At 34.9% G+C, this 20,138-nt stretch overlaps 2 protein-coding genes and 1 long non-coding RNA gene across 3 annotated transcripts in view; all 3 read left to right on the top strand.

Moving 5' to 3' along the window:
* The window catches only part of LOC311606482 (uncharacterized protein), a gene marked incomplete at both ends in the record, with an annotated part of 37,826 nt that extends 25,895 nt beyond the window's left edge, over window positions 1–11,931 (top strand). The window contains one exon of the mRNA XM_084797757.1: window positions 10,968–11,931. Within this exon, the coding sequence (XP_084653883.1) occupies window positions 10,968–11,931 (964 nt within the window). The remainder of the gene's footprint in view (window positions 1–10,967) is intronic.
* Window positions 1–20,138, top strand: part of LOC311606881 — a 178,964-nt gene that overhangs the window by 152,615 nt on the left and 6,211 nt on the right. The gene's annotated exons all lie outside the window — the stretch shown is intronic.
* On the top strand, window positions 5,266–6,198 carry OR8I2 (olfactory receptor family 8 subfamily I member 2; the record flags this gene model as incomplete). Its single annotated transcript, XM_084798261.1, has 1 exon — window positions 5,266–6,198. The coding sequence occupies one exon, from the start codon at window positions 5,266–5,268 to the stop codon at window positions 6,196–6,198; it is 933 nt and encodes a 310-aa protein (XP_084654387.1).

Here is a 20,138-nt window from a genome sequence, read left to right as displayed (position 1 = left end):
ACTGGACGATGTCTTAGTAAGTCTCTCTCTCTCTCTCTCTCTCTCTCTCTCTCTCTCTCTCTCTCTCTCTCTCTCTCTCTCTCTCTCTCTCTCTCTCTTTCTCTTTCTCTCTCTCTCTCAAGTACTCTTTACATGGGCTTCTTCTTCATGATTTATTTCCCTGTTTTCTCTTGATATTTTTCTGATTTGAAACCCAAACCACTGAAACAATCTTTGTTCTTTCAGTGGCCCAATTCTCATCTTGACCCCAAAGTTTTATATCAGAGCCAAATTCCTAGGAGAGATGCTGAAACTTGCCTCTACTTTGATATAATTCCTCAATTGCTTATGTTTACTCTTAAGATTTCTATCTGCTGCTATTGTCACTAGTCTATAACTGATTATTGTAGATTCCAATGTATTTGATGACTTGATACTTTTTCTCTCCTCTATAGAAATTATTCTCAATGTCAAACTTCAAAGATTTTTATTTCTCTAGTACTATTTTTGTTAATGTTCCTGAAATTATTCCTTCTAGGATTTTTCAATCATATAAATTTACATTTTAATTTTAACAATTTCATGCAACTATACAGTTTATTGTAATGTTACTCATTCCCTAATTACCTTCTATACTCCCCTTCCTGTTACTACTAATTCTATGCTCAGCAAATCCCACATCTCTTCTCAACTAGTAGCAAATTTCCTGTCTTATTATTTTATGCAGTTTTTTTTTTAGCAGATGGTCACTGTTGTTGTGTGTTCATGACTATGGTACCATGTAATATGCAGAAGACAGCAGTTTATAATACTCTTCTTCATCTTCTTTCTCCTATAGTCTTTCCATTCCAGCTCCTGTGATGTTCCTTCAACCTTGGAGTAGGTTCAAAACTTTGTTTGCACCTTTATTTTCAGCTTTAGATACTTATTATTGTGAGTAAGTTACTGTACCTTGTTCAATTCTATTGTTCCCGCATATAAAATTTCATATCATAGAAGATGTATTTAGTACTTCTTTATTGAATAAGTTAGTAATATAGAATAGTTCTTCTTCTTTTTTAATAATTTTTATTTATAAATATAATATAATTTCATCACTTCCTCCTTCTTTTTCTCCCTTGAAACTCTCCAATATACAACACTTGCTCTTTTTCAAATTCATTGGTTTTACTTATTGTTATGTGTGTGTATGTGTTCCTAATTACATGAATATGGATTCCCAAATTACTCCAGAGTATTGTTATTATTCTTGATTGCCCTGCAATAATGAAAGGCATGTGTGTTTGTTTGCTGAAGGCACTATGTTCTTCAGATTCAGGGCCTAGGGGCTCTGAGCTGAAAGTGATTTGAATGGCTCTTCCTTGAGGATTATCTTCCATGGATCAGAGAGCGTCATGCAAGTTTCCAAAGGACAGAAGTCCTACTCAGTTACAATGACTATTACCCACACCAATGACCAGCATGGCAAGATAAGACGGGTATAGCAGTGAGTGGCACACATACCTTGGCAGATACTAACAGCTCTCTCTAACATGATGTAAGACCCTCTCAACAAGAGACAAACCATGACTGGGAATGGAAGCCTAGCTAAATACCTAGTGATAGTGAAATCATTGACCTTGGGGAAGAACCTATATTAGTTACTTTACGAATTAAACTAGATTAATTTCTAAATACATTACAGAAATATGTCCATGAACTCATAAAGATATACATTTTATACAAATTTTATTTGCAGTCTAGACACTAGTGTATTAAAGATTAGAAAGAAAATATAATTTCAAAAGTATTTATTTTTCAATCTATTGAACCAAACACAATGGACAAAAATTCAATTAAATGATCCATAATGATGTTGTCCTCTTACATTTCCAAATTATTTACTCATAGACCTGGACCTAGATGAGTCTTCATCAGAGAAGCTTCCCTCTGTAGCTGAGGGGAGAGGATACAGAGACCCACCCTCCACATACAAACACTGGGCAGAGCCCAGCTTGGCGGTGTCTCCATCAGAGAATTACCTGGAATCTTAGTCAACCCCATAGAAGAGGAAGAGAAGGATTCTGAGAGTCAGAGGGTCTAGGACACTGGAATTGTATGGCCTCAGGATTCAACTAGGCAGGCAGATAGAACTCATAGACACTTAAGCAGCAACCAAGGGAGCCTGCATAGGGTTTTCACAAGGTCCTCTGTGGGTATGCTATGGTTGTTGGCTTGGTGTTTTGGGAGGACTCTTAAAAGTGGGAATGGGGGTATCTGACTGTTTTGCATGCTCTTGGGGCCTCTTCTCTCCTTCTGGGTTCCATCTCCCAGCCTTGAAGGAAGATTTGTGGCTGATTTTATTACATCATGTTGTTGTCTTTTCTTGGGGGAGAGTACAGGGCTGAGATAGGATGAGGTGAGGTGGACCAGGGAGAGAGTGAAGGGAGGGGAAGCTGCAGTTGGGTTGTATTGTATGAGAGAAAACTAAATTTAAAATGTAAAAGCAGCAATTTTATGAAAAGAATATTGAAAATAGTATTTCCATATAGGGATATCAATATTACACACACATAAAGAAGTATTTTTAGGCACAGTAAGAAAAAGAAGAGTTAAAGTTCTGAGCTCTGTGAAATGTGGGTCTGGTTATTATAAAAGTGGTAAATGAAATCATAGTTTTATGGAAACTACTTGGGACAATGCTGTTAAGTGTAAAAACTTCCACACTCATAGTGATATTCAGTAGAAAGTCATAGCATGAGGTCTTCGAATACAGCTTTTGCTCATTTATCTAAGAAGTAAATCATTTTTAAACTTTTGCACTGCTTCATTTTATAATTGACTGAAACTGTGATTTTTTTCATGATTAATGTAAATACCACATTGGGATATAATATACTGTCCCATATTGGGGCAGTATAATAAATACGCATAGATATAAAACATTTGTAAACCATTTAGATAAAGACTAGAACTGTAAAGTCATTGAATATCTGTATTTAACATTGTGCTAGATGCCTCATCATCAAATACAATTTTCAAAAATACAGAGCAAGTGTCTGTATAGCTACTGGACAGTCATAGACATTAAGGCCCAACATGTTTTATAAATATTTACATTACCCATAACAGCCTACTTTTCATATAAAATATTTAAATTAACAAAAATTGTTTATTTGTGAACATCAGAACATATTCTAAAGATAAAATACAAAACCCTACATTGGTGATATTATAATGTTGCTCAGTCCTGGCTTTAACTGTCACAGGCAGACCAGTGATATCAAAATCTCTTGCAGTAATAGTGTCTCCATTGGAGATATTTTCTTGCAATTTAGGTAGAGACCTTAGAGCACAATTAAAACACAAACCTCAAGAGATCAGATGTGCAACTAGCAAGCTCCTTTATGAGGTGAGTTTAAGAGTTTGGAGAGGTTCACATATAAAACCCTGCATAGCACAGATTGCTGTAGATAACACTTTGTTGTGCTGCCTTTTTAGAAATATGCTGCCAATGAATAATTTTAAAAATGAATTAACACAGACTTGAAGGAAATTACGGAGTTTGAATTTGCAGGAAGACATAAAATACTTGTTTTAATTTCCCTTTTGTTTCTAGTTTATCAGGGATAGACAAATAAACATCACACCAAGAACTATCATATTATCGAAGGCACTAACAGTTATCAATATCTATCTGTCTGTCTGTCTATCTATCTTTCTATCTATCTATCTATCTATCTATCTATCATCTATCTATCTATGGGCTTAATATAGAGGAAAATAACTCTGTGCTAAATAACACCATCAACAGCAAAACTGCTAATAATGGATCCAAAGCACTGTGTCAGTGAGACATGGAACTCAGATCTTCAAAGGAGGTAAAGTATATGTGTATATATATATATGTATATATACTGATGGTGGCAGAAAGAGAAATCGACTTTCTATGCAAGTCTATTTACGCATCATAATCTATGGCAAGTATGTCTGTGGATCTGGCTAAATAATTATTTCTATGGTTTTCATACTAGATTACTTTTTCCTTTTACAACTATGTACGTTCCAGTAGGTTCTTAGGAAAGTTAGATTAATTACAGACAAATGAATATGCTGTCATTGAACATATTTATATTCAATAAATAAATACGTAGGAACACTTGTGCACATGAGGCACATTAAGTGATTATGTAAGCAAAATCTCTTTCATATGATGTGCTAAAAATAAATTTACTTTTACTGTGCTTGCTACTTTCACTTTTTCTTATGTATTTATTAGTGCATTTAAAAAGTAACTTCTCCCAATTTCATAAGATCACCTTATAACTCTTTGGTTTAAATATGTTTTCAGCCTTTTCATCATTGCTTTAGAACTACTGAATGAGGATTTTACTTCCTGATGTCATGCGTGCTTAAATTGGATAGAGTCATGTTCTGTACATTCACAGGTAAAAGAATTGGAACTTTGTTATAAACTAAATCTGCAGCAAGTCTGAAATCATCAGTGGAAAAATGGACAATTGATGGAAAATAGAGAAACATGAAGAATTATTTATGTAAATAAAACTTGAGTTAGATGTTCAAAGTTTTCTAACATAAAAACTAACCAAAATTTACTGAGTCTGAGGCAATATTAGATATTTTCATCTTGTCCACAACTTACAAGTTCGATGTTAAAAATTTAAGATTACAATATGATATTATAATTTAATGTATGACTTTTAGTTTCTTTTAATTTTTTTTCTAGAGCCTTTATATTTCCTAAGACTACAATATAGTTTACTCCATTAAATAAAATAGTAGAGGTAAAATTTTTCCCCAAGGATAAAGTTGAGCAAAAGATAGTGTAACTCAGAATAAGTGTGTTGTAACTCTTACAGACATGATGTCTTAAAGCATTAAACATTTCACTTAACCATTTGGAAATCCATTGCCACCTGTCACAGTTGGAGATGTGGCCCAGAAGTCAAGGGCACTGCCTGTTCCTTCAGCATACTGGAGTTTGATGAATATCACCCACACTAGAAAGCTCTTCACAGTAGATAATTTCATCTCCCAGATTGTCAAATGCGTTTTCTGTCCTCTACAGAGACCCACATTCAGATATACACACATACACTCACAAATAAAAATAAATTAAGTGAAAATACTAATAACCACATTGTCTTTCAACATATATTACCGATTCATTTTTTTGTCAAGGCTGGAAGCCAAACAGATACTGATTGTTGTGACTTTTGTCTAAATTGTTTCTTTACCTTTTCTCACTGTTTATTCAAGATTAAGACAATGATTGAGTTATGAAAAATGGCAAAGAATAATTTCACAGAAGTGACACTCTTCATACTCAGTGGGTTTTCCGATCACCCAGAATTACATGTCAGTCTGTTCTTACTCTTCCTTTTCATCTATCTATTCACTGTGTTGGGAAACTTTGGGCTAATTATATTAATCAGAATTGACTCTCAGCTTCACACACCTATGTACTTTTTCCTAAGCAATTTAGCATTCATTGACATATTTTATTCCTCCTCTGTAACACCCAAGGCACTAGCTAATTTCCAGTCCACACAGAAATCAATATCCTTTGTAGGCTGTTTTGTTCAAATGTACTTCTTTGTTGGTTTGGTGTGCAGTGAGTGTTTCCTTCTGGGATCCATGGCTTATGACCGCTACGTAGCAATCTGCAATCCTTTGCTGTACTCTGTTATTATGTCCCAGAAGGTGTGCACCTGGCTGGGAGTAATACCATACGTGATTGGATTCACAAATTCTCTGATATCCATCTGTGTGATAAGCAGTTTGACCTTCTGTGATTGCTCTGTCAATCATTTCTTTTGTGACACCACTGCTCTTTTAGCCCTGTCCTGTGTAGATGCCTTCAGCACAGAACTGGTCATCTTTATTCTAGCTGGGTTCACACTTCTCAGTTCTCTCCTGATCATCACTGTCACTTATCTGACCATCATCTCAGCAATCCTGAAGATCCAGTCGGCAGCTGGCAGGTGGAAGGCTTTTTCTACCTGTGCCTCTCACCTCACAGGAGTCACTGTCTTCTACGGTTCCTTGATTTTCACCTATTTGCAACCTGATAACACGTCATCCCTCACAGAAGCCCAGGTAGCATCTGTGTTCTACACCATTGTCATCCCCATGTTGAACCCACTGATCTACAGCTTGAGGAACAAAGACGTAAAACATGCTCTTCTGAGAGTCATACACAGAAAATTTTTTCTGTGACAAACCATGCCAATTACAACTTAAAAAGACCTGGGTAATTTCACGTAGGTACTTCAATGGTTAGGAAACACTAGAGTAATTTCAAAATTTATATAACAAAAATCTTTTGAAAACATAGCATTTTAGAATTTGAGGTATGAGTTTTTATTTTACTTATTTATCTATGGGGTATACTGAATCCATTAGGAGGTCATTTCAGTTCATAAATTATTGTTGTAATAAAAATATATAAAGCTATTACAATACATGTGCATACATTGCAATAAACACATCTTAGCACTAATGTATAAGTATTTTAATTTTTATAGATTTTTTTATATGTGAATGTTTTTCCTATATGTGTATATGAACATCACAATTGCACCTAGTGTACCTAGAGGTCAGAAGAGGACATCCCATCTCCATGCACTGGTGTTACAGATGGTTGTTGGCTTTCTTTTGAGTGCTAGGAACAAACCTGGGTCTTTCAGGAGCAGGAAATTGAGCCATTTCACCGTAACAGTTTTTCCCTTTCACCTGTAATACATGATTTGTATCCTAGGTTCACAAACTTATGTTCAGTTCACTTACAACATTTTTACCATCTTTACAGTCTACAGTGATAAACATTCACTAAAATTCTACCTATATTTATTTTTTATATTTATTTGGTGTTAGAAAAGTCATGATTATAGAGTTCTATAACATTGTTTTTGTACGTCAAAATTGCATTTATATACTATTCTTGAAATATTTTATTGATACATTAAATTTGGCATAACTATATGTAAATATATTACTTATTTTATTGTTTTTTCTTTGTGAATGTTTAATATGACAAATGAGTTCTTAAGAATTATATATTTTGTTTACGACCTTACCTAATTACAATCAGCTAGTTTGGAGTTGTCACATGGTTTCATTTTAAATTAGCATCTTATAAGGATAAGCCATCTTCATTCTTATAAAAATAGATTCTGGCATTCACATGTGTATTCATGCATTGTTCCACCAATAATTTCAAGCAATGTTAATTAATATTAATAAAATTTTATGGCTAATTATCCAGCTTCCTGTGATTGATACATCACCTGTCCGTACCTAGAAGTGAAAGCAATAGTGCTTTTATTCCTTTTTCTGAGAATAATATGTTTTATTTGCAAAATTATATTTACATATCCACATGTGCTATTTTAAGATATTTACCTTATTTTGACATCTTATTCCCATCTGTCTTTTTTTTTTCTTCTTCTTCTTTTACCTCCATACCCAGTAGTGGTGAACACTCACAAGTGTGTCTGTTTCTATTTTTCCATTGTTTTGCTTCACCATTTCAGCTCTCTTAGTTTTTCCATAGTAGATGACTAAGGCCAGAATTGTTATCCTGTGTGCTGCAGCAGGAGGAGGTCAGAAAAGTGAAAAAAGCGACTCAATGTAAAGTGGGTTTAATCAACTTTTAAAATAATGCCGCTTTTTACACTCAGTGTGCTAGATGTTGAATAAATTGTAATAATGTTCCTCTTAGTTAAAGGTATTCTTGGAGTTTGCATTCTTTTTCACCATTTTTAAAATATATTTTATATAAAATACAAGGTAATAGCTTTTAAATTTACTTTAATTCAAGAAAATATTTCAGGCATTGCAAAGGAAACAAATGTGTCAATGAAAAGGAAAAAGTGAGTGAAAAAATCCTCATTACATATATTTGGATTCAACCTTGTACTTTACATTTCTATCCAAAAACTTAACTATATTTAAATTTTTAATGTAATTTGAAACCACATTGAAATGGTAAAATTATAAGGTTATTCTAGTTGCCTTAGTTGATTGCTCCCTAATATAAAATAATGTCTCCCTAGATATCATCTATATCCACAGATACTCTGTACTACACAAAAACATTATATTTATTAATTCCTTTTTAAAATTTAAATGTAACTGAGGATATAATATTGATTGTATTAAGTAAAATTAGGCAACTATATAAATGTTCTCAAGTGTTCTGAAACTACAAAGAAAAGATAATTGAGAAAAATTAAAATTATGTTAGCAAAATGTCAAGAATGAGTTTGAATTTTTATTTACTTTTTAAAATCTGTCTCACTTTAAAATTTTTTATTAATATGTCTACCCATATGAGGAAAAACTGCTTTCAAATGCTGACAATAAAGAAATTATTTTTTAGTCTTAATGATATCAAGCTAAAAATAACTATTTCTCTGAACATTTAAGTTTTCCGTTGGAAATGACTGGATACAATCACTATGCAATAGAAAAACTCTATAAGTAGATAAATTTACCCTTGAACTTTCAACCTTGAAAATGTGCCAAGCACACTCTCCTGGAAATTGTTCCCTAGGGACAGTTTCATGTGGCATGATCTTCAGTGTTGGTTATATGAGGCATCCTGCCTCATCAGGATGAGAGGCAACGTACTATACTACTTTGAGGAGTTTTAGGTGTTTGACATACTTTGGAGACAGAATTTCTTATTTAAATTTTCATTTAACTTAGACTCAAGGAAAGCAAACATTATGCTATAGCAATGTACAAGCAATGTAAAAGCTTTCATACTTTATACACCAGAAAAATTTAGTGTTAAAATATTTATAGGCTATAGTCCTAGAAGAAGTGTCCTCATAACACTTACCTCACAGTAAGTATCTTCAAGTTATTTCTTGATGGTTTTAGGCCATTTTGTTTGGATCTTAACATGACCAGTATTTGCAGGAACACATATGAAGTATTGAAAACGTCAGGGTCTACATTCAATGTAAGTCTACTGAAGTATGTTTGCATTAGGCTTAGATTGATCAAGTATTATTGTATCTATAATATAAATATACCACATAACGTCACTTAAAATAGAAATAATGTGTTAAATGATTTTGAGATTAAAAAGCAATTAACAATATGTAGTAAATGTTTCCAACTATTGTTGATTAACTATATAAGCTTGCTTTCATTTATTTATAATGGTATAAATTCTGGAATCAAGAATCTGGGATGAATCACAGTGCTTTAATTGTTCTCTCTGCAAACAGCTTTCCTTAGCTTCCCATGGCTCCTTTTATTTTTTAAAATTAAACATGTAAGCAACTGCATCCCTACATGCTTGCAGTCATACATATTCATATATATTAAAGGTGTTCAGGGGGGAAAACAGTATAGCCAAAACCACTTTCTTCATTTAATCTTGAGCTAGATCTTATTTTCATTCCAAAATGCTTAATTCCAACTTATAGCTTTAGCTCCATACAAGTACATAATAAGATTTTACTTATGGCTAAGTGGTTAAGAGTAATGGCTGTTCTTCTAGATTATCTGTATTCAATTCTGAGCACCCAGCTTGCAGCTCACAATTGACTATAATCACAGTTCCTGTAGATCTGACTCTCATTTCTGTTTTACACACACACTTCAAACACATGGTACACAAACATATATAAGCAAGCAAAACACTCATAAACCTAAAGCAACAACAAAGGGTTTAATTCATTTGCCACATTGACAAAGAAGAATGTGGCTTATGATAAATGTTTACAGATTGATAGAGTCCTTTTAGGATAGATTTTCTTTTTTTTCTCCTTTATTAATTTATTCTTGTTACATCTTAATGGTTATCCCATCCCTTGTATCCTCCCATTCTTCCCTCCCTCCCATTTTTCCCTTATTCCCCTCCCCTATGACTGTTCCTGAGGGGGATTACCTCCCCCTGTATATGTTCATAGGGTATCAAGTCTCTTCTTGGTAACCTGCTGTCCTTCCTCTGAGTGCCACCAGGTCTCCCCCTCCAGGGGACATGGTCAAAGGTGAGGCACCAGAGTATGTGAGAAAGTAATATCTCACTCTCCACTCTACTGTGGAGAGTGTTCTGTCCATTGTCTAGATCTGGGTAGGGGTTTAAGGTTTACCGCCTGTAACATCATCTTTCTCGGCTTTATAATTGAAAAATAAACTTTCTTCTCATAGTCATGAAAAAGAAATTAATAATAATAATAATAGTAATAACAATAAATAACAGGTTATATGAGTTATAAATTCACTAGGTAGACAGTTATATGTTGTAACACTTTAAGATTTATTCCAACTTAAATTCTAATATTTATTGAAAGAGACTAGAATAGGAATGAAAAAGTGAAATATCATCTTTTATAATATGCCTGAAATGAATATTATATATTGGGGTTTTCTATCAAATGTTATAAAATATAATTTGTGCTTTTGGTAAGGAATAAAAATCTTTTTACCCTCCTCATTTTGAAAGTTGTAAGACTATAATGCAAATATTCCACGCTAATCTCAGTATGCACACTGTGAAACCTTTGTGTACACAAAGAACCCAGTATAGTCTAGAAATTTTAAGTAGTCAATCTTTCCTTGTTTTCCTTCATTTTCTTGGAATAGTTTCTTTTAAAGCTAGAGAGTCTTGAAAGACTCTGAGGCTAGACCTATGGCAATGAGGAAAAGAGAAGATATCACTTACCTTAAACAAGGGCACATTACGCCTTGGGGTGTTTTGTGTTTTCAAGCACAGCATTTTGATTAAGAGTAAAGGTCTACTGTGTTCAGAAACTTCATTTGCAATAAACTCTCTTTCTTTGTGACCCTGGATATTTTCCTAGCATTCCCAAAAAATAATTTACATCTGCAACAATATATGACAATTTATCCTTTATTTTTATAAATTATTAAATTTTGACAATACAAATCTAAATATAATATATAGTCATTTGGCATTCTTGATCCAAATACAACTATTACTAAAACCACTTTTGATTTCTTATTAGTTTGAGGCCATTCACTATGAACACCTGGAATCATACAAATAAACCAGACTTCATCCTCATGGGACTGACAGATTCCGAGGAGATCCAGCTGGTCCTCTCTGTGCTGTTCCTCCTAATATACCTGGTCACTGTGCTGGGGAACATGGGCATGATGTTGGTCATCCGTCTAGATGTTCAGCTTCAAAGCCCAATGTACTTCTTCATCACCCACTTGTCATTACTTGACCTCAGTTACTCAACGGTCATCACACCTAAAACATTAGAGAACCTTCTGACATCCACCAAGAACATTTCCTTCCTGGGCTGCTTCACGCAGCTGTACTTTTTTGTCCTGTTTGGTGGAGCTGAATGTTTTCTTCTCTCCTCTATGGCCTATGACCGCTACGTAGCTATATGCAACCCTCTACACTACCCAGTTGTTATGTCCACAAGACGATGCCATGCCCTCCTCACTGGCTCTTACATGATGGGAGCCATAGACTCCTCTGTCAATATGCTTTGTCTAAGCAGGATAAATTTCTGCAGCTCTCATGTAATCAATCACTTTTTCTGTGACACACCTGCAATTTTAGCCCTGTCCTGCAGTGACACATATGTCATTGAAATGATAATAATTGTAGTCTCTGGCTCAACTCTAATGGTGTCCCTTCTCACCATATCAATGTCTTATGCATCCATTCTGTCTGCCATCTTGAAAATCAATTCTACTTCCGGAAAGCGAAAGGCCTTCTCCACTTGTGCCTCTCACGTCCTTGCAGTTACTATATTTTATAGCACTATGATCTTCACTTATTTAAAACCAAAGAAGTCCTACTCTTTGGGAAAGGACCAAGTGGCTTCTGTTTTCTACACCATTGTCATTCCCATGCTGAACCCACTCATTTATAGTCTCAGAAACAAAGAAGTGAAAAGCGCCATCAGCAGAGTTATAAAGAAAAGGGCGGACTCCAAGCAGTTAAAATAATGGTGGTGCTCAGAATTTCTCTCTCTCTATTTTTTCAGCTAGCTCTTTCCTTGGCCTCCATCAAAAACCTATTGTATGCTTTATATAAGGTTGTGTGGAGCTTATCTTTGCATAGTACATAGTAATCTCAGATATTACTAAGAAATCATTTTATAAATATATATTAATTTGAAATAGTAATGTATATTAAAACTGTGGTCTAAATATGTTTGTTATAAAAAATTGTTTGGAAAATTAGAAACTTTTTTTCATTATTAAAAGTATATTGTGTGATAATCTATCTATCCGGTAACTTTAGGTAATTATGAAGCATTAACTCTTATGTAATGAAAACAAGAAAATTTAGTTTTTAATCTCCAGAAGGAATCCACAGAATGGTTGTTTTTTAGTGATCATGACTTTTTTTTTTCCTCCTTTATTAATTTATTCTTGTTACATCTCAATGGTTATCCCATCCCTTGTATCCTCCCATTCTTCCCTCCCTCCCAATTTCCCCTTATTCCCCTCCCCTATGACTGCTCCTGAGGGGGATTACCTCCCCCTGTATATGCTCATAGGGTATCAAGTCTCTTCTTGGTAACCTGCTGTCCTTCCTCTGAGTGCCACCAGGTCTCCTCCTCCAGGGGACATGGTCAAAGGTGAGGCACCAGAGTATGTGAGAAAGTCATATCCCACTCTCCACTCTACTGTGGGGAGTGTTCTGTCCATTGGCTAGATCTGGGTAGGGGCTTAAGGTTTACCGCCTGTATTGTCCTTGGCTGGTGCCTTAGTTTGAGCGGGACCCCTGTGCCCAAATCTGCCTATCATAATGTTCTACTTGTAGGCTTCTAGGACCCTCTGGGTCCTTCTACTTTGCCTTTCTCCCATGATTCTCTCATCTAGAGTCCCACTAGAATGTCCTCTTCTCTGTCTCAGTTTCCTGGTAAGTGAAGGCTTTCGTGGGACATGCCCCTTGGGCTAATATGTAGATATAAGTGAGTATATACCATTTGAGTCTTTCTGCTTCTGGGTTAACTCACTCATTATGATCATTTCTAGCTCAATCCATTTATCCACAAATTTCAGGAATTCCTTGTTTTTAATAGCTGAATAGTATTCCATAGTGTATATGTACCACAGTTTCTTTATCCATTCTTCTATTGAGGGACACTTAGGCTGTTTCCATGTTCTGGCTATTATGAATAAGGCTGCTATGAACATGGCTGAGCAAATTTTTTTGCTGTGTGCTGGAGCATCTTCTGGGTATATTCCAAGGAGTGGAATAGCTGGGTCTTGAGGAAGCCCTATTCCCATTTTTCTGAGATAGCACCAGATAGATTTCCAAAGTGGTTGTACTAGTTTGCATTCCCACCAGCAATGAAGGAGTGTTCCTCTCTCCCCACATCCTCGCCAGCATGTGGTGTCGCTTGAATTTTTGATCTTAGCCATCCTGATGGGTGTAAGATGGAATCTCAGCGTTGTTTTGATTTGCATTTCCCTGATGATTAAGGAGGTTGAGCATTTCTTTAAGTGTTTCTCAGCCATTTGATATTCCTCTGTTGAGAATTCTCTGTTTAGTTCCATGCCCCATTTCGCGATTGGGTTATTTGGTTTGGTGGTATTTAATTTCTTGAGTTCTTTATATATTTTGGATATTAGACCTTTGTCAGATGTGGGGTTGGTGAAGATCTTTTCCCAGTCTGTAGGCTGTAGCTTTGTTCTCTTTACCGTGTCACCTGCCTTACAGAAGCTTCTCAGCCTCATGAGGTCCCATTTATTAATTGTTGACATTAATGCCTGGGCTGTTGGTGTTCTGTTCAGGAAGTTGTCTCCTGTGCCAATATGTTCCAGGCTCTTCCCCACTTTTTCTTCTAAGTGATTTAGTGTCTCTGGTTTTATGTTGAGGTCTTTAATCCGATCATGACTTTTGGACTCTAGATTCAATATGCTTTAGCTTTTGGTTATTAGGATACAACAGTTTAAGGCTATTTCCTCTGGGTCAAGAGGTTCAGCAGTTAGGAAGACATACTGACGTTGTAAAGGACCCGAAATCAGTTTCTGTCACCCATATCAGGTGACTTACAATTTAACTTCCTGTAACTCCAGCTCCATGGAGCCAATGCCCTCTCATGGGCTCCTGACCTCGCATGTATTAAGCTATACAGTGACAGACTGACAGACAGACAGACAGACAGACAGACAGACACACACACACACACACACACACACACACACACACACACTTCAGAATGAATTAAATTTTAAAAGGGCTATTTTCTCTGTTATGCAGGACAAAGAGTAATTTTAAGTTCATCTGTTTAGGGTGATAGCTGAAGGTATTCAAGATAAAAATCATGAAGCATCATGTTGTGATCACAGAGTTACAATTCTGCAATATTTTCAATGTTCATTGCATTTGTTAAGGAATAACTTTTAGGTCTTACAAATTTATTTCAAATATTTTAATAGAAAAATTCTTAAATAATCAAAAATAAAAAAACATACTTTCAGTTTATATTTTGAATTTAAATTAAATGGCCAAGTACAATTAAATTGTATAAAATTGTGTATCTTAATTTTGGGACAAATGTGGAAAATATTAAAATTATTAAAGAAAAGAGAAATTGTTTTATAACTTTGGCAATTTTTGTATGTTCCACTATGTCACTTATAATTATATGTCTATATATGACATTTAGGAACAAACTTCTTTCATTTGCCCTAAGCTGTTGTACAGCATTCTTTCTTCATAGAAAAGTTTAACATTTGAGATTTACTTTGTCATTGAAAGCTGATGTCTCTGAGTTATTAATACTTGGGTAAGAATCAAAATTCTTAATTATAACTCCTTTGATATAAAATGTTGAAATGTTATTATAAACATTTTTCATAAAGTGTTGAGAAGATGATTTAGTGGATTTCAGGCCTCCACATGGCCATGCATATGTTTTGTTCATGCACACACATGCACACATACACATCACACACACACACACACACACACAAAACCATGGGCAGACATATACAAAGTAAAACCTTCATACAAGACAACTCCAGTAAGTGTTCTGTGGAATCATTTTTTAAAATGTGTTTTCCTGTGACTTATAAAAAGCCATGCCAAACTGCCCTGCCCTACTCTCATTCATCTGTTTATTTTAGATTTTCAGTTTTATTCAAATATGATTATTGATGGAAATGCTTGACTCAAATGGTTTACTAGAGGAAAAATATGATGCAAAGCGAAACAAAACAACAAAAAAGTGCAAGTGATTATATTTTATGAATCTGAGCAATGTTGACCTGAAAGAATGCTGTAAAATTATTTCAGCTTATTATTTGTATAAACTTACAGATTAAAAATATAGTTTAAATTTTCTCTGTCATTGAATGATGAAGTTAAGTGTTTTCTACAGTTATAGTAAAATATTTTGAGTTTTTAAAATATTTTGTACACTTCTACTTCATAATCTAATTTGATTCTTTGTTTTATATAAATGATATATGTAAATACTATGAATAAATTTTGTTTTCTTGATAACTGTTGTCTAGAGTTTTTGGTGTTTATTTACTTTGTCAATATTTAAAAAGAGTAAAAACTTTAAAACATATTTAACACAGTCTTCATTAATGCTTTGACTCTTAGCACTAAGAAGTTATATGTGTACGTATCGACATTTCAGTCATCCATGACCACACATGTTTCACACCAGGCTGGGTTTATTGGGACTTGTCTGTAAGGTCCAAAGGTGTCTCCTCAAATGGCAGTGCTAGTGGATTTATCCTAGACAGAATTACTCCAGATTTCTACTATTTAGCAAACTCATACTGTTAAGTTCTACATTTTACTTTCTCTCACAGACTCATTAAGACGTTTTTATAATTAAACATTTTTCATTTTTACATATATATTTATAATATTACACATATATACAATAAACTACCTATAGCAAGAAGAAATCAGGAATTACATAAATGTTACATTCTTAGTGTTTTGCTTATTTGCATTTGACATTCTGGAAGAAAGCATCTTTCCTATCTTGATGCATCTAAAATTCTGAATGTAAAACAATATCTATCATATTTCCTCATTATCAACTTAAGACATCTATCTAGACCTAAAAACATTTTAACCCCTAAACAGCCAAGCTTAATTGTAAAACTAAACTATCTGGTCTTCAACCCCACGAGAGACTTCAGAAGGAATAAAATTGATTACCTCAGTATACCGGGAGTGCAGCTTAGTAGAATGAGAAGATGACAGAGACAGTTTGCTACCTGAACAGTCACACAAAACTCTCTATTATGTTGGAGCATCTTCTTCAGCCTTCTGGCCCAATACATCTGACAGACATATTTGTGAAGCAGGAACTATTGAGGACTTATCCTGTCTTGGCAGAAGCCACTGGACTCATTAAAACTTTTATTACATAAATAATAAAAGGAAAAAACTTTCGAAGTATTTCATGGTAGAAAATGACATTGACTCTAGTCCTTTCAAATGCTAACCCATTACTCTTTCCCATGAACACTGTCCATGTATTGGTACGAATATTCTTTTGTTTTGTTTTGTTTATCTGTGTAGCCTTGGCTGTCCTGGAACTCTTGCTGTAGACCACGTTGTCTCCAAACTCACAAAGTACCTTCTGCCTCTCAAGTGCAGGGATTAAATGTTCCAACATCATTGCCTAGCTGTTATGAATATTTCTATTTTTTCTCAATTTTGATTTTTTTCCTTGAAGACTACTGCAATTTTGTGATATATATTTTTGTTTGCTCATTTTTAATAAGGTTCTTCCTCACTATTCTAGTTAGAATTGTATTCCCCCGCCTCATCCTTCTACTTAATTTTTATTCTATGGAATTTATTATTCTCTCAAATTCTCTACATTTTGTCAATATGTTGATAGTGTTACTCTATGACCACTAGATTTATACTAGCAATTAATATTCTTGGAGACTAACAGTTATGAGTGGTGAACTTGGAGCATAAAGAAAACTGAAAGAAAAACCCTGGTCATTGAGTTAGGAGTTGATCAGTTTCCAGATTTTGTAGATTTTCGATTGTTTCTGTTGTTCAGTTCCAGTTTTAATCCATGGTGGCAGATAAGATACAATGCAATGTCAATTTTCTTATACCTGTTGAGGCTTGCTTTGTGACTGAATATATAGTCAATTTTGGAGAAGGTTTCCAGAGGTACTGAGAAGAAGGTATATTCTTTTGTGTTTGGGTGAAATGTATGGATATCTGCTGGGTCTATTTCGTTCATGATATCCATTAGTCTAAATATTTCTCTGTTTAGTCTCTGTTTCAATGACCTGTCCATTCAGGAGAGTGAGGTGTTGAAGTCTTCCACTATTTTTTAATCAATTAAAAGTTTAATTCTGAACCATTTTTATAACTGCATCTCTTGAAACATTGTTTCACAGCAGGCTTCAACAACTTTGGAATATATATATTGCACTTTCAAACATCAACAAATAAAATAGCCAATTAATAAAGTGAGGCAGAGAGCTAAAGAAAATTCTCAATAGAGGAATATTGAACAGTCTAGAAGCACAGAAAAATATCCTCAGTGTCCTTGGTCATCAGTGAAATGAAAATAAAAATGACTTTGGGATTCCATCTTACACCTGTTAAAACAGCTAACATTTAAAACTCAAGTGACAGCATAGGTTAACTAGGATGTGGAGAAAGAGGAACACTCCTCCATTGCTTATGGGAGTGGAAACTTGTACAACCACTTTAGAAATCAATCTGGCAGTTTCTCAGAAATTTGTGAATAGCTCTACCTCAAAACCCAGGTATATAAATCCTGGGTTTATAACCAAAAGATACTCCACTACTCAACAAGACCACTTGCTAAACTGCATTCATAGCAGCTTTACTCTTAATTGCCAGAATCTGGCAACAACCTATATTCCCTCAATCAATAATGAATAAAAAAACCTTTGTACATTTACACAATGGAAACCACTCAACTATTAAAAAGAAGGAAATCATGAAATTTACAGCTAAATTGGTAGCTCTAGAAAAGATCCAGAGTCAGGTATCCCAGACATATCACATGATCTGTACTTACTTATAAAGTGGATTTTAGCCACATAACATAGTACATTCAACAATGCACAGACCCAAAAAGGACAAGCAACAAGGAGGACCCAAGAAGGATGCTTAGATATCACTCAGAAATGGAGATAGAACAGACAGATACAGTGGTAGAAGAGTGGGAACAAGGATGGAAAGAGAGTGCAGAAGGAAATGAGGGTGGTGGTAAGACCTGTGGAGAACAGGGGGACAGGGAGACAGAAGGCCTGTAGACAAGGGAGAAACTGTTGTTAGAGACATCTGTGACAAGCTGAGAACATAAGTCAGGGGAGGCTCTTTGGAGGACATGAGAGGGACTCTGACAGAGAATCCTAGTAGCAGGGCCATAGAGATTAAAGACACTGAGACTCACAGCCAAACATTGGGTCATATACAGGGAGTCCTGTGGAAAAGCAGGGAGACAGAGAAAAGGGCTTGGAGGTGACCGGAGCTTCACAAGAAGACCAATTAGTCAATTAATCAGGGAGCGGAGGAGCCTTCTGAGACTGAAGCACCAACCAAGGACCTTGCATGGACTGGACCTAGGCCATCTACAAAGACGTAGCCAATGGACAGCTCAGGGCCCATGTGGGTCCTCTAGTAAGGATAGTGGTGGCTGTGTCTGGCATAGAATCTCTTTCCAGCATTTCGATTACTTCCCTCTGGTGACAAGCCACAGGGGAAGAGGACATATTAAATCCTGATATGACGTGATGAGCTGGCTGGATGGGAAGGTAGGCTCCCTTTTTCTGAGGCATAGGAGAGAGGGGAGAGGGAGAGGCAGGGACTGCAATGTGAGGAAGGTTGAGCCTATGACCAGGATATAAAGGGATTAAATAAATAAATAAATAAATAAATAAATAAATAAATAAGTCTTAAAAAAGAAATTAAACTCCTCATTCCAGGTTACCACATTAGTTATAGAAACAGCGCTTTTTAATGCTCAAGAGTATACTACCCTCTGAGTCTAGAGTTCCACCATTGTCTGTAGCTATTAAAACACTATCATTTTCATTCTATGATCAGCTTGGTAGTCCTCGTCATGTTAAAAATGTTAAAGTGGTAGTTTTCTTTATTTAATCTTGAGCAAATTTGTCATTAAAATACAATACCAAGCCAGGCATGGTGGCACATGCCTTTTATCCCAGCACTGGGGAGCCAGAGGCAGGGGGATCATTGACTAAGGGTGAGTTTCAGGACAGCCAGGGCTGTTACAGAGAAACCCTGTCTCAAAAAAAAAAAAAAAAAAAAAAAAAAAAAAAAAAGCAGTACCAATACTGAATTATGTTTTTACTGCTGCTGATTTTGTATGCTACTATTAATCTTTATCACATCAACAGTTTTCATATGTGGCATGTGTACTTTTTCAACAGATTCAAAACAATGTTTTGTTAAAATTTATGTAATTTTCATGTATGAATCTCTTTAGAAACAAACTTAATTTCTTCTAAATAAAAATAGATTTCATTCTTTATACTTCATTATGTAAACAAATTTTGAAAGACAAATAAATACAGCAAAATGAATATTACTGGTGTATTCTTTTGTTTAAGAAAATGTTTTCTCCATTTTTGGGGAAGATATTACTGTGTTTTGTGGAATTATAACAAAGCAAGATTATTTCTTATACATATAGCAGAAGATAGATTTGAGAACCAAGCAAGGACTTTAACCATAAGAGGCAATATTATTTCATTATATCAGGCCATCTTTACAGATTAAAATAGCTTTATGGAGTTGGGGGTGGTGTTGCATGCCTTTAACTGCAGCATTCGGGATTTAGAGGCAGTTTAAGGCCAGGCTAGTCTGTAAAATGAGATCAAGACAGCCAAGGTTACAAAGAGAATCCCTGTCTAAAAAAACCATCAAAAAACAAAACAAAACCAACAAACAAAAAAGATTACTCCTTTAGTCTATACTTTCAAAGGCATGGCCAATATGTAAAAATCTTCCCTCTTATATCACAAAATGTGTCACCTTGTGTTTTTGCATTTCTATTCAATCTCCAAGTGTTGAAAGGAAAGACTTTAAAAGAAACAAACCTACAATTTAAAGTCAACAGCTCCAAATAAGGTACCAGTAACGAGTTTAATATTTATATGTAAGAAAACTGTGCAATTGCAGCAAAATTTGACAAGAAAAC

Source organism: Acomys minous, assembly GCF_964271855.1.
Source record: "Acomys minous genome assembly, chromosome: 10".
Lineage (NCBI taxonomy): Eukaryota > Metazoa > Chordata > Mammalia > Rodentia > Muridae > Acomys > Acomys minous.
Note: the sequence above shows the minus strand (reverse complement) of the source record. Positions and strands in the feature narration are given on the sequence as shown.